This window comes from Prinia subflava, chromosome Z, assembly GCF_021018805.1.
Source record: "Prinia subflava isolate CZ2003 ecotype Zambia chromosome Z, Cam_Psub_1.2, whole genome shotgun sequence".
NCBI classification, from domain to species: domain Eukaryota; kingdom Metazoa; phylum Chordata; class Aves; order Passeriformes; family Cisticolidae; genus Prinia; species Prinia subflava.
The window spans coordinates 95,786,634-95,808,385 of NC_086283.1; the positions used below are offsets into that span (position 1 = coordinate 95,786,634).

The 21,752-nt window shown below is 40.5% G+C and overlaps 1 protein-coding gene across 1 annotated transcript; it reads left to right on the top strand.

The window, feature by feature from the left end:
• The first annotated feature begins 3 nt into the window (after window positions 1–3).
• On the top strand, window positions 4–19,224 carry SLC30A5 (solute carrier family 30 member 5). The gene is made up of 16 exons (XM_063422720.1): window positions 4–295; window positions 490–612; window positions 2,287–2,353; window positions 3,597–3,682; window positions 5,065–5,152; window positions 6,909–6,996; window positions 8,625–8,701; window positions 9,911–10,081; window positions 10,747–11,035; window positions 11,390–11,598; window positions 12,605–12,762; window positions 13,374–13,503; window positions 13,889–14,102; window positions 15,434–15,660; window positions 17,535–17,663; window positions 18,251–19,224. Exons 1-16 carry the CDS (start codon window positions 222–224, stop codon window positions 18,419–18,421), a joined length of 2,301 nt encoding a protein of 766 aa, XP_063278790.1. The 5' UTR covers window positions 4–221; the 3' UTR covers window positions 18,422–19,224.
• The last annotated feature ends 2,528 nt before the right edge of the window (window positions 19,225–21,752 follow it).

Sequence of the window (21,752 nt, forward strand, 5' to 3'; positions counted from 1 at the left end):
CCGCGCACGCGCGCTGGGGGCGCTCTGCCGCACGCACTTCCCGTTCCCGTTCCCGTTCCCCCCTCCCGCTCCCAGTCCCGCTCCCCCAGGCTCGTTCCCCTCGCTCCCGCCCCGCCGCCCGCGGGCGATGCGGTGCTCCCGGCGCGGGGCAGGCGGGCCGCTCCTGAGCTCCTGAGCGCTCGCAGCCGTTCCCTGCAGGAGCTCCCTTCCTCCGTCCCGCCATGGAGCAGCCGTACGGCGGGCAGGCCCTGGCCGGCGGCGGCGCGCTGGGGCCTGTGGATGTGCCCAGCGCCCGGTAACGGCGGCGGGGGGGAGCGGCCGCCCTGCTGGCTCCGGCGGGCGGCCCGTCGCCGTCCCTTCTTCAGGGGGGCAGCGGGCATCGCCCCGCCGCCTCCCGGGGGCGGGGGGACCGGCGGCCTTCGCTGAGGCGTCGGGGCCGGGCCCGGGCGGCGGCGTGGCAGGTGCGAACCGGCCTCTCTCCTTCTACAGGCTGACTCGGTACATCGTGCTGCTGTGCTTCGCCAAGGTCTTGAAAGCCGTGGGGCTGTTTGAATCCTATGATCTCCTGAAAGTGGTCCACCTCGTGCAGTTTATCTTCGTAGTGCAGCTGGGGTGAGTGTGCAGGGGGTGGTAAAACTTCGGCTGTTCTTTGACGGCGTCAAGCTTGTAACCCTGCATTGTGTTGTTATAGTTTACTCAAACAGGAGAAGGCATAGTAGTGAAGCCAGGAAGTGCTCTGTTCATACTAATGGTTTTTGCTTCATATTTCTGTTCACTGTAATTTCAGTATCTTGGAATGTCTCCCGTTGGAAGTGACCCGTAAGGTCCATTGAGTCCAGTTCTCTGCTCCTCGCCCAACTACCTGAAACTGAAATATATGATCAAGAGTGTTGTCCAGATAGGTCTTGAGCTCTGAGAGGCTTGGAGCTGTGACACTTCTGGGGAGCCCGTTACAGTGGCTGGTCACCCTTTTAGTGAAGAATTTTTCCATAATGCACAGTGTGAATTTACCCCGATTCCATCATTCCCACTGTCATTCCATCTTATGCTCTGTCACTGGTCAGTAAAGATCAATATCCTCCCCTGCTCCTCCAGTGAAGAGGGTGCCACGAGGTCACCCCTCAGCTTTCTCTAAGCTGAGCAAACCAAACAACCTCAGATGCACCTCTTGCCCTTGTGACCTTACACCACCTTGGCTGCCTCCCCCAGACACAGTCTAACAGTTTGACATTCTTCTGGTACAGAGGCACCCAAAACTGCACACAGGACCTAAGCTGAGGCTGCATCAGTGCATTGCAGAGCAGGACAGTCACCTTCCACAGCAGCTGGTGATGCTGTGCTTGAATCAAATGCACTCCAGGAGACAGCTGGCCCTTTTTGTTGTCAACTTTCCATCAACCCAGACCTCCAGATTTCTTTCTGTGGGGTTGCCATGCAGCCTGCTGTTGCCTTTGTGCATACAAGCAGGGTTACCCCACCGCAGATAAAGAATCCAGCACTTGTTCTTCTCATATCATTGGCAGTTGTCCAGCTGTCTAGTCTGTCCACGTGTCTCTGTAAGGCCTCCCTGCCCTCGAGAAACTTCGGTGTTTTTCCATCTTCACAGTTGGGCCTGTCCTGACAGTGCTGTTGGTCATGGTGTGACTGCTGCTCCAGCTGGCAATCCAGTCTCACAGAACTGTGTTAACAATGTTGTTCTCACACTAAAACCGAAACCGCACTGCCCTAGCAGTTACCGAGAAAAATTTATCTCAGTCCACTCTGAAACCGGGGTACTCAGGCATGTCCAAACTTTGTTAACAAGGGTGTAGAAGATAAGCTTTCTTCTTTATAGTTTGTATTCCTGAAGTTCTTGTGGGATTCAGCTGCCGTTTTTCCCAGATTGGGGATGAGGTATGAAAATTCACAGCAAATACACAGAAACAATCTCTGCAGACAAAATCCTGCTTCATGTTTAACTGATGAGATGTGGAGGAGCATTTATGTAATAAACTTGACAGAGTTGGAACATTTGGAATTCCATTTTTCCTTTTATTTCTTAAAAGGATTTTATTTTCATATACATTTATGGACTTCTCTCTTGCATGTTCACAAGCACCATAGGTTTTTTTTGCCCATCGCTTTTGATCCCACTTGAAGTTGTGTGCTGTGTCTTCTATTCCTACAAGACTGTGCATTCAGCATTCTATATAATTCAGCCAGACATGAGAAACCTAGTTGTTTAGATCTGGTTTGAACAAAAAGCTGACTAATAAACTAATAGAGAAAACTTTCTCCTTTTGACAGGTCTGCTTTTTTTATGGTTTTGTTTCAAAAACCATTTTCTTCTGGAAAGGTGGTAACCAAGCGTCAGGTGAGTTGACATATGTAAGAGTGACTTGCATCCTTGTAAATATTCTTTTCATTATGGCTCTTGCCAAATTGAAAGGCAGACAAAGATTACCTCACTTAGAAGATGGGGTTACAGATTCTAGAGGTATGCAACTGTCTTGTGAGCTAGAACATTCTGCATTCTTACCTTTGTCAGCTTCTCTTGAGAGTATAGTGAGAAGGCTGCTCCTTATTGCCCAGCAAACATCTACTCCAAGGAGTGGATTTTCAAAAAGAGCTTGCTTAGCTGGCTTGGACAGTTAGACGGGGAATTTCTGGACTTCCAGAATGTTGAAATGCCCTGGTCTTGTCCCTCAGAACAGAAAAGTCCCTTCTGCATGTGATGAGGGCCTAACCTAACTGCTCATCAGACCATTGTGAGTTCCCAATATCCCAAGGAGTTTAGAGTAGAGCCAAGTTAGAACTTGCTGATTTGTAAGAAATAAATCTTGCTCACCTGCTTTGTATTCATCTTGGGTTTATGTATTTGTGTGTGCAAAAACTTGATCCAGTGCATGGAGTAAGTAGACAGGATCTGAAGGATAGCCTCAACGTGTTCCTGTGTCAACTGCACATGACTAGATGTGTATGGCAGAATTTTTAAAATGTGAACAGGAATAAATGTTATCATTGATTTGAGTTCAGAAAAATCTGTCCATATATGGTTTTACTTTAGCTAAAAAATTTCAAATTCTGGATTTTGAAGTTGTGTTCATGGTAGGTGCTTCGCCTTGTTTAGCATACTTCCAGAACTAGTTGTTTCTAAAACTTGCATCTGAAGGTAATAAAGTATTGAATATCTGAATTATAGCTTGCTTCCTGAAGAAAGAAAGTAGGACACACATAAATATTTGTAGGCATAAGGTCTTAGCCTCAATTGTACATATTAACTAGTTCTTTCTATGTTTATCTGATATATACAATAGATTACAAAATAGGTAGATGGACTTGATTTTTTTTTCCAACCATTTTCTGCCTTTTTGTTGAAGAGAACTCAGACAATGTTACAGAATCTAGTACTGTGGTAGAAAAAAAATCTGGTTCACAGTATGTCCAAATAAATAATAGTTGCCTGGCAAAGTAAGAAAATAACCAAACTATAAATTATAATTATAGAACTTGCAAAGCGCATGTTAACCCCTCAATTTCTACAGCTGTTGTGCTAAAACAATGTGTTTATTTTGAAACTCCGGAGATAATGATAATGAAATACCTTTCTTTCGTAGTGGATCAAAATTTTTAAGCATGCTGTTGTTGGATGTATCATTTCACTCTTGTGGTTTTTTGGCCTTACTCTTTGTGGACCACTGAGGTAAATACATATTTACTGTAAATACTGTTTTTCTTTTGTGATCCTTCCCTGTCTTGCTCCTTTGTTTTTTGTTTTCTGTCTGTCAGACAATGCTGCTAGCCACTTGGTGTATATCCAAAAACATACTGAATCCTTATAAATTTTCTTGTGAAATCTTTAGTGTTTGGGGAAAAGTACATATAATTTCTGTAGGACTAGTAAGAACTACTTGTTTTATGAGATGCCAGTGAATTCTTGATAGTACTTAAACACTTAATGTGAGTGATACATCAAGGTCACTTAGTGCAGTTGTTGTCACTTCTCTGCTCTCATTAGTGTAATGCCAACTGTTTATTTCCCTGTTTGGAGTCCATGGCTTGATGGCTAATGGTAGCAGCTGGTATTTCTTTGACAAGTGACCAGAATCAGTTTCTGCATTTGTTGCACAGTACTTCTTTATCTGCTTGGCTGTGTGCTGTGTGTTGAAATTGGGTAACATTAGTGCATATACAGGTAAAACCTGTAAACACATTTGTGCTGTGTGTTAGTGCTACTGACTGAGTAACTAGAGAAGAGTGGCTAGACTTCCAAAAATGAAGGTTAATGTATTGGAAAGTACACTTCACTAGCCAGAGGAAAGTAAAGCCTTAAATTATACATTTTATGAAGGTGAATTTTTATCATCTGCACACATACCTGAGAGTACTAATACTGTGATTAATTATATTGATGTAGTTAATACTCTCATGTCTTTCTGGATGCTGAAAGTCTTGCCAAACAGAACCAGTTACATGGGTCCTAGCATATTGTATTACTATGCAGAGGACTGCAAAAGCATTTGGTAAACTTGAGAGCAATAATGACTTTCATGTTCTCCTCAGGAAAGCTGTCAGTACAGCTTGTTAGTTAGTCTTTGCTATCTGAAGGAGATAGCATGTAAGCTAGAATTGTTTATTTTTAGCAATTGAGAGATTTTGAGGTGGCATGAGCTATTGGTCATCAGCACCCCAATGAACAGGATGCAATGGTACAGAGCAGGACATCTTTTTTTCTCTGGGAACAGAAACTGGTTTAGAAAAGGTATTGTAGTAGGAATAATAACTCCATCTTGAGCAAGTTGGTATCTTGTTGTGTTGCTAGAAGAAAATATTATTTAGAGTTATCTATAAATGAGTAATTTTAATCTGTTCCTTGAATTAGGAAGTTCTTGTTTTGTGACATGTATAGTTGTCTGCAGCTAGATCTGTTGCTGGTCAAGGCAGATTGATTTGTGTTTTTCTTTTGAGTTGTTTAAACCTGCTGTTACAATCTTTGTTGTATCATTAATTTTAGCTGAAATAGTATGTATCAAGGTTGTGAGGTAAACTCATTGTAAATGGAGTATTTATTTCATTTTTTTATAGGACGTTGTTACTGTTTGAGCACAGTGATGTGGTTGTGCTGTCGCTCCTTAGTGTCTTGTTCACAAGCTCAGGTGGAGGACCAGCAAAGGTATTTAAAAATCTGTTTTACCTAATGTAAAATATACTGAATCCTATAAATTCAAGTATTTCTTTACCTGGAACAAACTATGTTTTGGATCCACATACACAGAAAATGTGGTTTTTTAGTTTAATTCGTGGTGAAATTGTAAGATGTACTACTTGAAATAATAAATATGGCATTGAGGGAGAAAAAGTAAGGGAAGGTGTTGAATATCCACGGCAGATACCCAAAGAAGTTTTTCTGGTTTTTCTGTTTGTCTCTTGAAAAGAACCTTGAGAATTATTTTTGCACTTCAGCAGTCTTGGCAATGGGATTTTGGGTTCAAACTGACAAAAGAACATCTGTGCATTTAGTGGTCCTGACTTAGACACTGAAGTCCAGCAATACAGCCGCCAGTTCCTGGTGTAGAATCTTCAGTGTGTTTAGCTTTTCACATACATTGTTTCTTTCTGCCAGGAAGTTCTCTAAGTACTTCCATGTCTGGATGATCCAGTGTGTGCTGAATACTTAGGCCCTTTCATTTAACTGAAGACCTATACTTGAGGCATGCTCTGTTTCAAGTCCCACTTCACATACTTTTGCAATATGTTCTCTAAACGTGCCCAATCAGCCCTGAATGGAATGAACTTATCCCAGTACCTAGCAATCTTGAGCACTTCCACTCAAAAAGAGTAACAGGCAAATGCCTCCTGTTACACATATCTGAGGCTAGAACGGAAGTCTCAGTTTGGTGTCATCTCAGGCTGGGAGTTCTGAAATCTGTGTCTCATAACTGCACTGCAGTCCCCTAAGCACTTGCAGGCAGTCTAAGAGTAAAGTCACAGTCATCTGCACTGACACTCTGTGCTCAGCCCCTGCAAATTGAGAAGCTTAGGGCATCCAGCATGAAGATCACACTGAAGAAGACAAATTACTCTCTCCAGCCAAGTACCTAAATGATAGATGTAGAGCTTCAGAGAGATTCTTTGTCAATCTGTATCTTAGTGGGCCACTTTTGGCAATTAAGCTCCCTATCTTAAGGCACCAGAAACAAGGGAGCAGTAACACTGTCCTCTCAACCTTTCAGCTTTATGAAACGGTCAACTGACTTTCTGCAACAAGAATGTTGTTAGGTCTATTTGGCTTTAAAAGATAAATTTTAATAGTATTTTTCAGACATAGAGTTCAGTATCTAACCAAGGTGATGAGTACCAAATATTGCAGTGATTTAAGTCTGGGCAGTGAAAGCTCTGGAAGTTGTAATTTCATGGCTACCTCTGTCCTTGCCCCACAAAAGCATTTCAGAGCTGTTCTTTCTCATCTTGCACAGTCTTTGCACAGTTCTTTAGCCTTTAGGTCCCATAAGACGAAATTCAACAGTTTGTACAGATCTGTTTGTAGCTCATTGATGTTACAAAACACTAAATCATCAGGCTGAAGTGGCAGAGCATTCTAGCAGGCAGAAAGACACCATGAAGAAAGTAATCACACTTAAAGTTCATAAGGTACCAGCATCTAGCTTGCTACAGTGGTGATGTGTCCTGAGTTATCTGGGAAGTCTGAAAGCCAGAAAAAAGTGAAACGATATTGCCAAGGTCACTTTCTTAAAAATAATAGGGTTTTCTTTAATGGTTTTCTTCCTGAAATATCCTTACCTTGATCAGGAAGCAGGGAAGGAGGGGACTGATTTCCAGGACTTTTTTACAGTAATCTGTTGTAGCAGATTAGAAATACTTGGAGTTTTTTGTTGTTTGGTTGTTTATTGTTTGTTTGTTTGTTTCAGACAAGAGGTGCTGCATTTTTCATCATAGCTATCATTTGCTTACTACTTTTTGATAATGACGACCTCATGGCTAAAATAGCAGAACATCGTATCCTTTCTTGTTATGCAAAAGAGCAAGTGACTCTTAGTACTGGAGCAGAGAAAATGTGAAATTAAGTGTACTGAATTAAATTATAATTAGAAGTGCTTTTGAAGTAAATTTTCAATTGATCATCTCATCATAGTGTACTGACAAAAGGTAGTATATCTACAGATGGGCAGTAAAAATGAACAAGATGAAAGTACACTTTCCAAAGGAAGAATAAAAACATGGAATTACAGATGCAGATGGTGAATTCTGGAAACTTATTGATGAATTTACTTAGTTTTCAGTGTGCAGAATCATAAAATAGAATCATAGAAAGGCCTGGTTTGGAAGGCACATTAAGATAGTCAAGTCAAACTGTTTACCCAGTACTGCCAAGCTCACCACCAAATCATGTCCCTAAGTGCTACATCCATATGCCTTTTAGGAACCACCAGATGTTCATTCAGCCACTTCTTGGGCAGCCTGTTTCAATGTTTGATAATCCTTTCTGAAGAAATTCTTCCCAAAACTCAATCTACTCAATACTAATACCTGATACTACTTAAGGCCATTTCTTGTTGGCCTGTCATAAAAAACTGACCCCCACCTGGGTTCAGCGTCCTGTAAGGTAGTTGTAGAGTGTGATATGGTCTGCCCTGAGCCTCCTTTTCTCCAGACTAAACACCCCCACGTCCATCAGCTGCACCTTGTAAGTGCTCTCCAGCTCTGTTTTCCTTCTCTGAACACACATCAGCACCTCAGTGTCTTCTTGTACTTAGGGGCCCAAAACTAAAGAAAGGATTTGAGGTGTGGCCTCACCAGTGCCCAGCACAGGGGACAATCCCTGCCCTGGCCCTGCTGGCCACACCACTGCTGATCCAGGCCAGGATGCCCTTGGCCTTTTTGGCCCCCTGGGCACTGCTGCCTCATGTTCAGCTGCTGTCACAGCACCCCCAGGTCCTTTCCAGCCCCTCTGCCCCAGCCTGTGGCCCTGCCTGGGGCTGTTGTGAGCCAAGGGCAGGAGCCAGCCCTGGGCCTTGTTGGACCTCACCCCATTGGCCTCAGCCATGATCCAGCGTGTGCAGATCCCTCTGCAGAGCCTGCCTGCCCTCCAGCAGGTCAGCACTGCCACCCAGACTGGAGTCACCTGTGAACTGCATGAGGCTATGCTCAATCCCCTCATTCAGATCACTGATAAAGACATTAAACAGGGCTGGTCCCAGTACTGAGCCCTGGGGAGCAGCACTGGTGACTGAACACCAGCTGGATCCAATTCTGGGCCCAGCCACCCAGGAGGTTTTTAAATCATGAACAGTTCACCTGCCCAAGCCAGGAGCAGCTGGTTTCTCTGGGAAGATCATATGGGAAACAGTGTCCAAGGCACCCATGCAGCCCTGAAGTCCATGCATCCACAGCTCCTCCTTCACTCACTAGGCAGGTCACCATCACAGCAGATCAGGTTGGTCAGTCAGGATGTGTCTTTCACAAACCCATGCTGAGCGCTATGCCTGATCCCCTGGCTGTCCTGCACATGCCAACATACCAGAAAGTTCAGTTTGCTTATCTCTGCTTTCTGTGTTCTGCTATCTTTGCCTGTTCTTGTTTAAAAAAAAAAATCTAATTAAACTTTTCCTTAATTTTTTGTTTAGCTGAGGGGCATCATGACAGTGCTCTTACTCATGTTCTGTATACAATCATTGCTTTCCTTGGTGTTGCAGATCACAAGGTAAATAATATGTATTTTAGAATCTTTATTTAAGTTTTGTAGGTAAGAATTTCAGAGCTAATCCTGAATCAAAGCCTGAATCAAAACCAAAAGATTAAACATCCCCACCCCATATTGGAACTGAACTAGCATTGTAATTTTTGCACACTGATTAAAGTATGAGGAGCTTCAATACAGCAAGCCAGACCATGCAATATTCAGCCTCTATAGCTGATGAGGACTTCACTGTAATGCGTAGCCTAACAAGTCTCATTAAAATTACTATGAAATATTATTTCATCAATGTTCTGGATGTTTATAATGCTTTGCCTAGAAACCACTTCTTACTCACTTTTAAGGCCTGTTTTGTTTCTGCATCTTTAGCTTTTCCCCAGTCTTTCCTTTACATTAGACTTGTATTTGAACACACAGATTCTGATAACTCTCAGTAAGACAGTCCCATTGTAATTGGTGGTGCGAATAGCTGAATATCATAACCTGACTGTGGGGGGTTGACCTGGCTGATAGAGTTGTGTTGGCTGAGTCTTGCTAAAGTGGCTTCATTGAGGACTAAAGCAGGAAAAAACATGAAAAAGTATTAACATGATACTTTAATTATATTAATTTTTAAAGTATTAATATAATACTTTAAAAGTATTAATATAGCAGCTGAAAAAGTATTAATATAAAACTAAATCAAATATTAGACTGGTTAATGGTGCAAAAAAGCAAGTGTGATCTAAGGGAGATCGGATGCTGTGTATCTTGTCATTCATTTAAAACAATTTTGAAGAAGTATATTGTGAAGAAATAGGGTGTGTTCAAAGGCAAGTGGATGAAAAGATTATGAAAGGTCTAGAGGACAAGAATCTTTGGGGGCTTATGTATGCTTTCAACACACTTAATAATGGGAGATGGGAAAACTTCGGGTGATTTTTCTTCTTCAGATACTGTTTGGTACCATTTTGCTTCTGGTGTATGCTTATTAACACTATTGAGAGTTCTGAAATTCAGGTCATATTAGGCTGTTGTGAATAGTGCTAAGGCACAACCATATATGCTATGGTACTGTTTTTAGCTAGAGTAAAATTACAGGAAATATCCCAGTTTTGGCTTTTGTTTCCAGGCTACGGAAAGCACATTAATATTTTCTCCTTGTGAGTGTCACTGCGTTTGGAGTGAGGTTTTTGGTACTTAAGAAATGCTAATGGAATCCCTTTATGTCTGTAGGGTGGAGTACTGCTTCTGGTGCTGGCATTGTGCTGTAAGGTTGGTTTTCACATGGCATCCCGAAAACTATCTGTAGATGTAGGTGGAGCAAAGCGTCTTCAGGCTTTGTCTCATCTTGTTTCCGTGCTTCTGTTGTGCCCATGGGTTATTGTTCTCTCTCTGACAACAGAGGTAAGATGATAAGTACAAAGATAAATCTTTTTTTGGAATCCTTATGAATTGCAATTTAAATCTTTCCTTTAAAATATCTTTAAAATTACCAATATTGCTGTCTTTATTTTTGTAGTAAGCTTTGTTTGAAAATTTTCCATTATGCTTTTCTTCTATATTTGATTTTTATGTGTGTGATACTTTAATTTTCTCTTTTGTGTGATAACTGTATTTCATCCTTCTAGCTCAGATATTATATCTTGGGTTTATCTACTCACATTGCACAAGCACTAATGACTATGTAAATACACTGCTCTTTTACCCCTAAGAAGTAGATAATTTATTGTCATTTTTAAAAAATGCTCTTTATGCTTGTGTGCATAGGCCATTGCAACCATGGCATTGTTCATGGAATTCCTTTTACGAACATGAAAGTATTTAAAATAAAGTACTTCAGTGTGTTTTAGATATATGTCTCCTTTTACATCTGGAATGATGTTTATATGTGTTTATATGATAAATTGAATATAAATTGAATTTATATGATAAATTGAAAGTAAAAAAGTATTTATGTTTTATGGATTAGTGACAACACTTGTAATTCAAGGAAACTACATTTAATGCTATAAATACAATCACTCTTCTGATGGGCAGTCCTATTTGAGTTTTTTTTGTTGTTGTTGCAGAGTAAAGTAGAGTCTTGGTCTTCTCTCATCATGCCTTTCATAACAGTCATCTTTTTTGTTGTGATCCTGGATTTCTACGTGGAGTCCATATGCTCTGTGAAGATGGAAGCTTCCACATGTGCCCGATATGGATCCTTTCTTATTTTCATTAGTGCTCTGCTTTTTGGAAACTTTTGGACTCATCCAATAACAGACCAGCTTCGAGCTATGAACAAGCCACCACACCATGAAAGCACAGAGCATGTTCTTTCTGGAGGGGTGGTAGTGAGTGCTGTCTTCTTTGTTTTATGTACGTATTCTTGTCTAAGCTGTAGTAAATCTGTGGTCTGTTTGATTGGGAAGCCAATCAGAAAATTGAGGTGTACAGAATTCTTTTGGATGAGCCTTATGGATTCTTTTGAATAAGGCAGCCTGTAGCTTTTCACTCTTACTGTCTATAGAAAAAAAAAAAAAAGGAGTGTGATCTGTTGGGGAAGTGATGATCTAATTTAAATAGCAATGAAATCCAATAATAAACCTCAAGATAAAGTTGACAATCGATTTGCTGCAAGAAGATTTCATGTAAACTCTGCTGATTAAACACATTACAAAATAGCTGTGAAGCTTAGAAACAGCAACAAAAACTTCAATACTTTCCTTGCAGCTGCCAATATCCTGTCCTCCCCCTCCAGGAAAGGGCAGAAGGGTACCCTTATTGGCTATTCCCCTGAAGGCACTCCTCTCTATAACTTCATGGGTGATGCATTACAGCAAAGCTCCCAGTCACTGCCCCGGTTTATTAAGGAGTCACTGAAACAAATCCTTGAGGAGTATGATTCTCGGCAGATCTTCTATTTCTTGTGCCTAAATCTGGTAAGTGCATGGGGTTTTTTTCTTCAAACCCTATCACAATAGTGCATTTATAATACAGAAAGAGGAGTTTTTCTCTAAAACATTCCCATTATCGATTGGTTTGAAAGTGACCTTTGACAGAACTATTTAAGTAGTGGTCACTGATCTGTTGTCACAGTGCAGCACTTGTTCTGTGTGTAAGGGTTACTCCAGTAACTGAACACTTGTGTGATAGTATGTTTAAGGCTGAGATACCTCAATGTTGCCAGCAGATAAGGTGAAATTGATAAGGATGGGGACAACAAAATAGAAGATGTGGGATTGTTGATAAGTGTCATATTGGACCAGGCTACTTTTATTTTTAGCGTCTCTCTTTCTTGAACAGGAAAAGATGATGCACTAGGCAAAATTGATACAACCTCATTTGCAAAGATCTTCAGGAAAATAAGAGAAGAAACTTGACGTATATGTGTTAACTGTTAAGGAATGCCATTATGGAATAGGAAAGATTGGAAAGAAGTTTTTAGGCAGATGGATTAATAATAGTTAAATATACTGGGTAAATGTATGTATTAAAAATGTTTCCTTGTGTACCTTTCTCAGCGCCAGTTCCTAAAATTTAAACAATCAATTTACTGGTGAAGAAAATGTTGGCATGACAGATTTATAGACAGCATTACTTTTGCAGTAATAATGTATCAGATCAGACATCTTGCATTTTTAATGATAAAATGCTTAGAATTTTTTCTGCAGAATGTCAGTTTAAAATTCAAAACAAAAAAATTACTCCTGTAAAAAGTTGGGTTTTTATGTGTGAGGCTTTAAGGAGAGTAGGTTCAAAAATGTCTCCTAGACTTGGAATGCATCATGTATTTCATTTGAGGAGAGAAAAAATGGTCTAGAAATACTTAGAACAATACCTTTGAGAAATGTTGAATGTTCTGTGAAAAGAATATCCTTCTATCTACCAAAATATTAATACACAAGTTGATATTTGAGGAAAAATTCAAACTCTGCTTTGTTTCAGGCTTTTACTTTTGTGGAGCTTTTTTATGGAGTATGGACCAATAGCCTTGGTCTTATTTCTGATGGATTTCACATGCTTTTTGATTGTTCTGCATTAGTGATGGGTCTTTTTGCAGCTCTGATGACAAGGTGGAAAGCAACTCGCATCTTTTCGTATGGGTATGTATCTTGGGTTCTTTAAGGACTATTTGAAACTTAACTCTTCTTGCTCATTTTAAAAATGTCCTGGTATGTATGAGATATTTTATTAATGCATGCTTCTGTGGGTTTTTGCTGTGTTTCTTCTGTTCCATTTGTGCTCACGCTATTCTCCACTTACCTGTGGAGAAAATGTGTCTGAAGTGTAATCTTCATGTATCTCTACAAGTAAAACATTTATCACTGTGAATATTCTTTAGAAATTACTTCATGCTAGGCATTTATGTCAAACAAAAATCTATGTTAAAAATCAGTGTTCATATGAAGATTTAGATTCAGCTGATACAATTATATGTTTGCATAGCAGTTTAGCAGTTTGAAGCCCTAAATGGGTAGTATATATAAGAGAATACTTCTGTATTGTTTTATTATAATGGAGTGTGGACAGTTGGAAACTGGCAACCTCTTGATCAGAAAAAAATAACTCAGAAATTGAGGCATGATTCTGTGACATTGAGGAAAACCACAGCAATCTTAATGCTGTATTGAAAGAATTACAACTTTATTGTAACTTTGACATTTGTTCATAGTACCTATTCTTCACTCTCTAAAGTATATATGTTTACTTTCAGGTATGGACGTGTAGAAATTCTCTCTGGATTTATTAATGGCCTCTTTCTGATGGTGATTGCTTTCTTTGTCTTCATGGAATCAGTGGCGAGGCTGGTAGATCCTCCAGACATAGATACAAACATGCTGACTGTAAGTTTTGTCCTTCTGTTTCAGTGTAGTTTTACAGTTAATGGTAAATTTATGTTTATCTCCAAGGTGATAGTCCTTCCAGTACCTGAAGGGAGCCTTCAGGAGAGCTGGAAAGGAATTTTTTGCCAGGGCATTTAGTGGACAAGAGGAAATGGCTTTAAATTGAAGCCGCGTATAGATCAGATATTAGGAATTAATTAGATGTTAGGAAGGAATTCTTTACTGTGAAGGTGGTAAGGCACTGGAACAGGTTACCCAGAGAAGTTATGGGCATCCACAGTTTTCCTTAATCAAGTGCATGGTGGTTTTGGTTACCGTGTTCTAGGAAATAGTTTGAATACCTTTGGGGATGCAGTGAAGCTGACGCCTTTTCTCCCTCTCACAGCCAGTCTCCGTGGGAGGGCTGATTGTGAACCTGGTTGGAATCTGTGCCTTCAGCCATGCACACTCCCACGGGGCCTCTCGGGGAGGCTGTCCCACACATGACCACAGCCATTCCCACCACGGCCACGGCCACGGGCACTCCCACAGTGACCACGGGCACGGCCACGGACACTCCCACGGCTCCTCGGGAGGAGGCATGAACACCAACATGAGAGGCAAGTACAGGCTGCTGTGTGAGTGATGTACGTGATCTCCAGGAGGCTGAGGATTTTCAGGAGCAGACCTCTGCAGTATTATGTATTATGCCTCAGTCCAAAAACGCTCTCCAAAACGAGGAGTGATCTGACAGGCATTTAATGCACCATACAGGAATTGCTCAAACCATTTATGAATTTAACTTGAAGAAACGTGAAATGTTTCTGGGCAGATGTGTGTAATACATAAGGAACAATAAAAAGCAGGAATCTGTAGTACTCCCATTAATAAAGGTCACTGTAAAGCATACTCAAAAAGCTTTAAGTCCTTTTTTCTAAATTCCAACTGGAAATGAAAGTACAAAGTCTCTATCTATAAAGATACTATCATGCTTCTAGGAATCGTGTGACAGCTGGTTGTAAAACTGGGAAGGGGATAAGAAGCAGAACAAATACAGACCATCAATAGAGTATGCTTTTATTTGGGATTCAGAAGATAAAATGGTAAAGAAAAATGTCCAAATCTGAAATCATAAGGGCACTGTATATGAAAGTTCAGCATAGAGTTTTTTCTCTAGTAGTTAGAAAGTAGTTATTTACCAACTGTCTGGCTTACTAAAAAAAACCTTCAGAAGAATTGTATTTTCTGTGTAAGCTTGTCAGAATATGGTGAATAGTCTCACGTTTCATAGGTTATTTTATGTCTTAACTTGGTTGTCCTGGTTACTCATGTTCTTTATGTCTGTAATTTTTTAGCCTGCCTATACTCATGTTTCAATATTCTTTAAAATCCTGACACTTAACTAGCTCTAATCTTACCAATGGTTGGAGAGTATTTTTTATGCCCATTGAGTGTACATTGAGAATGAACCCACAATTAAAGCAGTAGAAAGTATGAAATTCACAGCAGTAGCACAAAGAGAATTCTCTTGTAAAATCAGAGTAGAATTGGCATACAAAAAACAACCAGTACATGTGTGTCCACATTAGCAAGTCAGTGCATGTACACTGATCTTCTGACTCTCTGATAGAGATCAATAAGTCCTTATATACAGAGTTAAATTATGCTATACTGTACAAACTGTACTAACAATTTAAAGACTATTCATATATACTTTAGTCTGAGTATGCCTACCTAGATCATTGCCCCATAGATTAAAAATTGGATTTTACATTCATTTTAATTAAACATTAGAAGAGACAAATATTTAATGTATTTTGTCCTAGGTTACGCAGAGAGTCATCTCTGCTTAGTTTGAGGATATTTAGCAAGCCTTACTAAGTTTCTGCTGTTTTATATATACATACATTTTAGACAGAACTGTTAATCACTCTGTTTGTTTTGGTTTTAGGTGTGTTTCTGCATGTGTTAGCAGACACTCTTGGCAGTGTTGGTGTTATCGTATCCACGATATTTATTCAGCAATTTGGATGGCTCATAGCTGATCCTCTCTGCTCTCTCTTTATTGCTACATTGATTTTTCTTAGTGTTATCCCACTATTGAAAGATGCCTGTCAAGTGCTTTTGTTGAGGATACCTCCAGAGCAGGAGAAAGATCTGCATGCTGCTTTGGAAAAGGTACAGTCATACATACAGTTAAATACAATATACAGTATAAATACAAAGCAGTTACTGTTTTTAATGATTGTTAAACTCAAGCAGTTCAGTCAGACAGTTTCGATTGTCTTAGACAACTTCATGTCTCAAATTGTTTAAAATCTGACAGGATGAGTACTTCTAACTATAAAAGTTGGTTTGCAGCTTAAAAGACTTCCACTGTTTTCTGCTTTTATAGGTAGCCCTATCATTTCAGACTAGTATAGTAACAGTTTGGTACATGTACAATGCTGTAGTACTGAGAAAGTAATTTGGCAATTCCCCAAATCTGCAGCCTTTATAAACTCGTTACAAACATTCAGGCTACAGGATTATATCACGAGTTTGTAATTTGAAGTTTTCTGATTTATCCATATCATGAAGGATATACTGATTCACAGTAGGTGGGATGGAAAAACTTAAGCTGTTTTTTCTAATTATTTTCTCATTCTAGACTGTTCTCATCCTGTCTGGTGCAGTATGGCATCTGCCTTGAGGCTGTACCTAGTCTTTGCTGTTGCCTCATTTTAAGTTCCTGCCCAGAATCATAATGTGGACCTCAGTATGGAGAACTCCTCTCTGTAAAAGAATGAGTTAAAAGTTCTTTGAGGATGCCATCAACTAGAGGCTTCAAGGAAGACTATCCTTACACTGTCCTGTCAGTTACCAGACGGGAAAATGTGTTCTTGTCTGCATGAGAAAGAAAAGGACAAATGGGAATTGTCTGGGAGAGATTCGTGTAGTGAAAGGAAAGTGATGTGCAGAGTGTGGTTTCACTTTTTGATGAAGGAAGACAGTAATTCTGAGAGACTGGAGAAAAAGAAAGTACTTTTTGAGAGCAAAAGACCAATTGATTAAAAGATAATAGGAAAAGCATTTTAAAAATTACATCACAATAAAACAATGTGCTTGCTGTGGGTTGACCCCATCCAGCAGCCAGACATCCATACGGCCATTTGCTCACTTCCCTCCTTTACCACCACCACCACTGCCAGTGGGATGGGAGCATAAGCCAGAAAACTCTGAGAGCAATATAACAGGTGAAGAGCAGTGGGCAAAAAGAAAGAAAAGCAGTGTATCGCCTCGCACAAAGCAGACTGATACCCAGGCAGTCCCCAAACAACAGCCAACTTGGAAGCCAAAATCCCCCCTTCATCCTCTACCCCAGTTTTACAGCTGAGCAAGGTGTTACATGGCATGATCATCTGGACACCTTGGGTCAGCTGCCCTGGCTGTGTCACCTTCCTGCTTCTTGCCCATCCCCAGCCTACCCACCAGGGCAAGGGCAAAATGGGAAAAATAGAAAGCCTTGAAACTGCCTGATAAAAAAGAGGAAGCCTGAACAGTTGAACAATAGCCATATCATTGGTGTGTTATCAGAATGGTTTTAGGCAGAAATCCAGTGCCTTATCAGCTGATCTGAAAAACCATCACAGCCAACCCAGAACAAAGACCAAATTGAGAAAAGTGTATATTATGGAAGTTATGTCTCTGAATAAAGTTCAGCTATGATAACTAAATATATCTGCTAAACAGTGAGGTAACAAGTGCCCTGGTAGAGGTCAGGCCAGTATTCTGATTAATCTGTGCTTTTATGTTCCTGTGATCTGTTCTTTAAATTGGGATTTTTTTCCTTATCATATTTAGCATTGCTCTTTTGGGGTTTTCATTTAGTTTGACATCTACCTTCTAGAATTTTACAGTAGTAACAAGGTAACCTTTCAATACAAGGTATTTCTGAATATAGCTTAGTTGGAAAGCTGTGCTACAGTTTTGTCTCCTTATGAAATATTATCCACCATGTGTATGTACAAGTTTAAAATTACTTAATTTTTGCTAATGAAATTTTTTCACAGATTCAAAAGATAGAGGGAGTTATATCCTACAGAGATCCTCATTTTTGGTGTCACTCTGCAACTGTTGTGGCAGGCACAATACATGTGCAAGTGGTATCAGATGTGATGGAACAGAGGATTGTACAGCAGGTAAAGTGCAAGGTCCTTAGACTCTTAATTTCCTACTCAGCATCCCCCTTTTTTTTCAGGTCACAGACTGAAGTTTCAAGCTGACATTTATGATTTTTTTGTAGCTCTCTGTTACTGTCTCGGAGCTGGTCTCTAACGCTGTACTGCCCCTTGCCTGCTAGCATGAAATTAGTCATGTAAAGAGTTGTTTGCTAGAATATTTGCCAAAACACTGACTGAAAGTGGCACTTCATCTGCTCTGAAAAAAAAAGGGGAGGTGTAAAAACAGGCTTGCAAAACGGAATAAACAGTAGGGGTATCTGGATGCTAATCACGTGCCAAACTGGATTACCACTACATATCTGCTGTGGGTTTTTCCTTTCATTAAAAAGATACATATTTCCTTATGCAAGACACTGACAATCACCCAGTGTGCAGAAGTTGCAAAGCCATACCCTCTTAAACTACTCTTTGCTTTCCAGAGAATTGAATTCTTCACAGTGTTAAATGGGGGGCTTTTTTAGAGCATTGCAGAGCCAGCATACTGCAAGTTACTGTGAGATACATGTGAAGTGCAATATTAAGGTTAACTGTACCATTCTGTTCAGGTCACAGCAATTCTGAAAGATGCTGGTGTAAACAACTTAACTGTCCAAGTGGAGAAGGAAGCTTATTTTCAACACATGTCTGGACTCAGTACAGGATTTCAGGATGTCCTTGCAATGACTCAGCAGCTAGAATCCATGAAATACTACAAAGACGGTACTTACATCATGTGATACAAAGTTGTATTTGCCAAAGGAGATGTAAATGGTCAAGCTGTTGGATTCCATATTTGTATTTTTGCTGGGAGATCTTGCACATACATGTACAGAAACAAATGCACTATATATTTGAATTTTTGTAAGTGTACTATCTTTGTTAATTGGATTGAGATGCTTTTATAAATGAAATACGAAGGACTTGGGTACTTGCTGTAAATGTGAAAATAATCAAGATCTTATATACTATACTTGGTGTTTATTAAACAGAAGTCTTGAAACTTGTAGATGAGCACAGATATTTTCCATACTTTCTCTAAAGTGTGGAGCATCGGTATTGTAATTTTGTGTTAGCAGTGGGAAATAGAAGTAGTTTATATTGGAATGCAAACATAATCACCAGGGCACTATTTTTCTTTCTTTCGAGGATAGCTTGAAGACTCTAAGAATGAAAAAAACCACTTTATTATGGGGATAAAAAATATCAAGTCCTGTGTTTTGCATATTTTGTTAGATAACAGAAATATACAGTTTTTATATTATGTCTCAGCATACAAATCTGATTTCTACACTTAATGCATCAGTATATGTGTTACCATTTTACATTTTTATCAAACTTTGTTTTAAGAAGCAAAATCCACAGATTTAACAGTAAGAAATAAGGAAGGGAAGAAAAATGAAAACACTTTTTCCTGGGAAGACTAAGAATCATAACTCAAACCACTCTGTAAAATAAAAGTTTTTGTACTTTTTGTATGAATAACTGCAAATGCAATATTTGACGTCTAGAAATAATAAATCAGTGAGCATCCTAGTACTCAGCTAAACTTAGTCTCTTCAAGATATATTATCCTACACTTCACTCAATTTTTTTAGTAGTACCATGACAGCTGCAGGGTTACTATAGCTCACTGTACCTCCATGTGTTACCTAGGGAAGAAGTTCAGGTTTAGAATGCTAAATTGTGACAGTAGTCTTTGACTTGACAAGTTGCTGAAATGAACAGTAAATTGAGACTTGACTGGAAAGTGAAAAAGGGCCTTTAAGAACAAATTACAGAAGTTGAGGACTTAATACTGCAAAGAAAACAAATCTGTGTGTTTAGTGAAAACCTTTCAATAGGGTAATAAAATACATCATCAGAGGTAGTTGTGCTTACATCTGTTTACGGGCTTCTTGTGCCCCCTCTTTTTGTCTGTAGCACATTAATATATTCCTTGAAATATAGAAATCAGTTCAGTGGTTAACAGCAATGAACACATCTTTCATCATTCCATGTATCATAGTAGTATTGTCATACTATTTTCTCGTTTCTAGAATTGGTGGCTCTTGAATACTATAATAATAATAGACTTGATGTTAGTGAAATTGAAGGACAGAACAGAGTGATAAAGGAATTATATAACGGGAGGAGATTTACCAGGAATGCAGTTAGGGATGTCCTTGAGCCATTCTGCTTGTTTTGTGATCAGATTGTTATTATATAACTTTAGTGGTTTGTTTTGTTACTCCTGAAGGAGTTCCTCCCCTGCTGTGTTAAAACACTATCTGCAGTACAAGACTGACTTGGAAAACTGTGGCCTGAAAACTTCTCGAAGTTGCATTGCATTTGTGTAGAGTGATGAGGATTAAGTGCATAAATTGCAGTCCCTCATGTCCTGGGGACAGCTCTGGAGAGTCAGCCACCTCCTCAAATCTGGATCCTGTTTTCTGCCCATTTGGCAGTGGTTTTCTTACACTGCCTCCTCCAGAAGGCTCATCACTTGATGAGCTATAGTTATGCACTACAGTCTAGAACTAGGGTGATATTTTGGTTTTGAAATCAATCTCAAACAAAAAGCTTCAGTTAATGTTTACACGTGCCACTGCTGTTTTGAGGTGGTTGTACAAGAATTGACAGTATTTCAGCAAACCCCACTGTGACATGAAATGAAAATTATGAAAAGGGGGGTAATTTTGTCTTTTAAATCATTATCTTAACATAATTGTAAAACTTCTGTGCTTGCCACAGCTTCCTCTGAGCAAATGGTGATTTCCTCCTTCATCTTGTAGCAGCAGAACCCAAAACAAGTCAAGGTGGCTGGCACTGTGATAATGGCAGTGAAGACAAGCCCATACCTGGATACTTCACAGGCAAGTGCAAACCTGCATCTTAGCTTGTATTTGGCAGGTTTTTGCATTACCAGATTTTTGCATGTTACCCAGCACACATGCACAGTGTTCTTCCTGGCTCTCCTGGCAGGAAGACGATGACAATAAGCATTGTCTTATCTTACAACATCCATTTTAAATTTGTTTAGTCTGGCAATAATCCACCAACAAAGGGTTCAGGATTCCCCACGAGATCTATTGGACGGAACTGTGCTGTGTGGGCAGGTTTTCAAACCACAGGTGCAGGCCAGTTGATTCGTATCTTAATACTGGGAGGGCATGGGGAGGTTCAATCTGATCACCTGATCTGTGTGCAGAGAGTTGCAACAAAACACTTCGAAAGATTAAACAGGCTTAAAAGGCACTCCGAGCGAGCAATACATGTGTACATAAGTTTATCCTGCCTGGGGCTTCAGGTTCAGTCCGATCCCTGCTGCCGTAAGTATTCCTGGATAGAGAGTACCACCAAGTACCTCCTGTCCAAGTACCTCAGGCAAAGCTCCCAGGCACAGGCAGTACTTAGCAGGCTCAGCTCTAAGTGATTTCCAGCTCTTAACAGGTCCAGCTCTTAGTGATTTCAGCTCATTATCTTGCTAAGTGCCTTCGGCAGACGCAGGGAGAGAGAGGAGAAGCGCTGTACGAGGTTCCATAGATGAGTCTTTATTGGCATCCTCTGCGAAGGGTTTCAGTGACAGCTCTTCTGCTGAACTGGGCAGAAGTGGGGTTTACATAGGGTACTAAAGTTTTGAGAAATGGTCCAATGGTATCCATAGTCGGGGTAAATGTGACCTATTGTCTTACAGGGAGATAAGAAAGGGTCCGAAGGCAGGAGAGGGGTTACTTGGTCCAGTCACCATGACTAGGCGTTTCTTTGTCTTAGGCAACTCAGGCCTCATGGCTGCAACACATAAGGAGGAAAATGTTAGTGTTTTCCATGAATGTTTTACGTCCTGCATCTCCGCCTCCCTGGACCAGAAGCCCTGGGGCCGAAAGCAGGGCCCGAGTTGCGGCGGCTCCTCGGGGCGGGGCCCGGCGGCCAAAGGGCGGGCGGTGCGCGGCCAGCCCGGGCCGGCGCCGGGGCCTTGGAACGCGCCCTGCCCGCACCGCGCCGCGCCCGCACCGCGCCCGCACCGCCCGCTGCATTCCCGGCTGCCGGCACTCGCATCGTTATGGGCGGTGAGGCCGGCGTTGCCGTGGC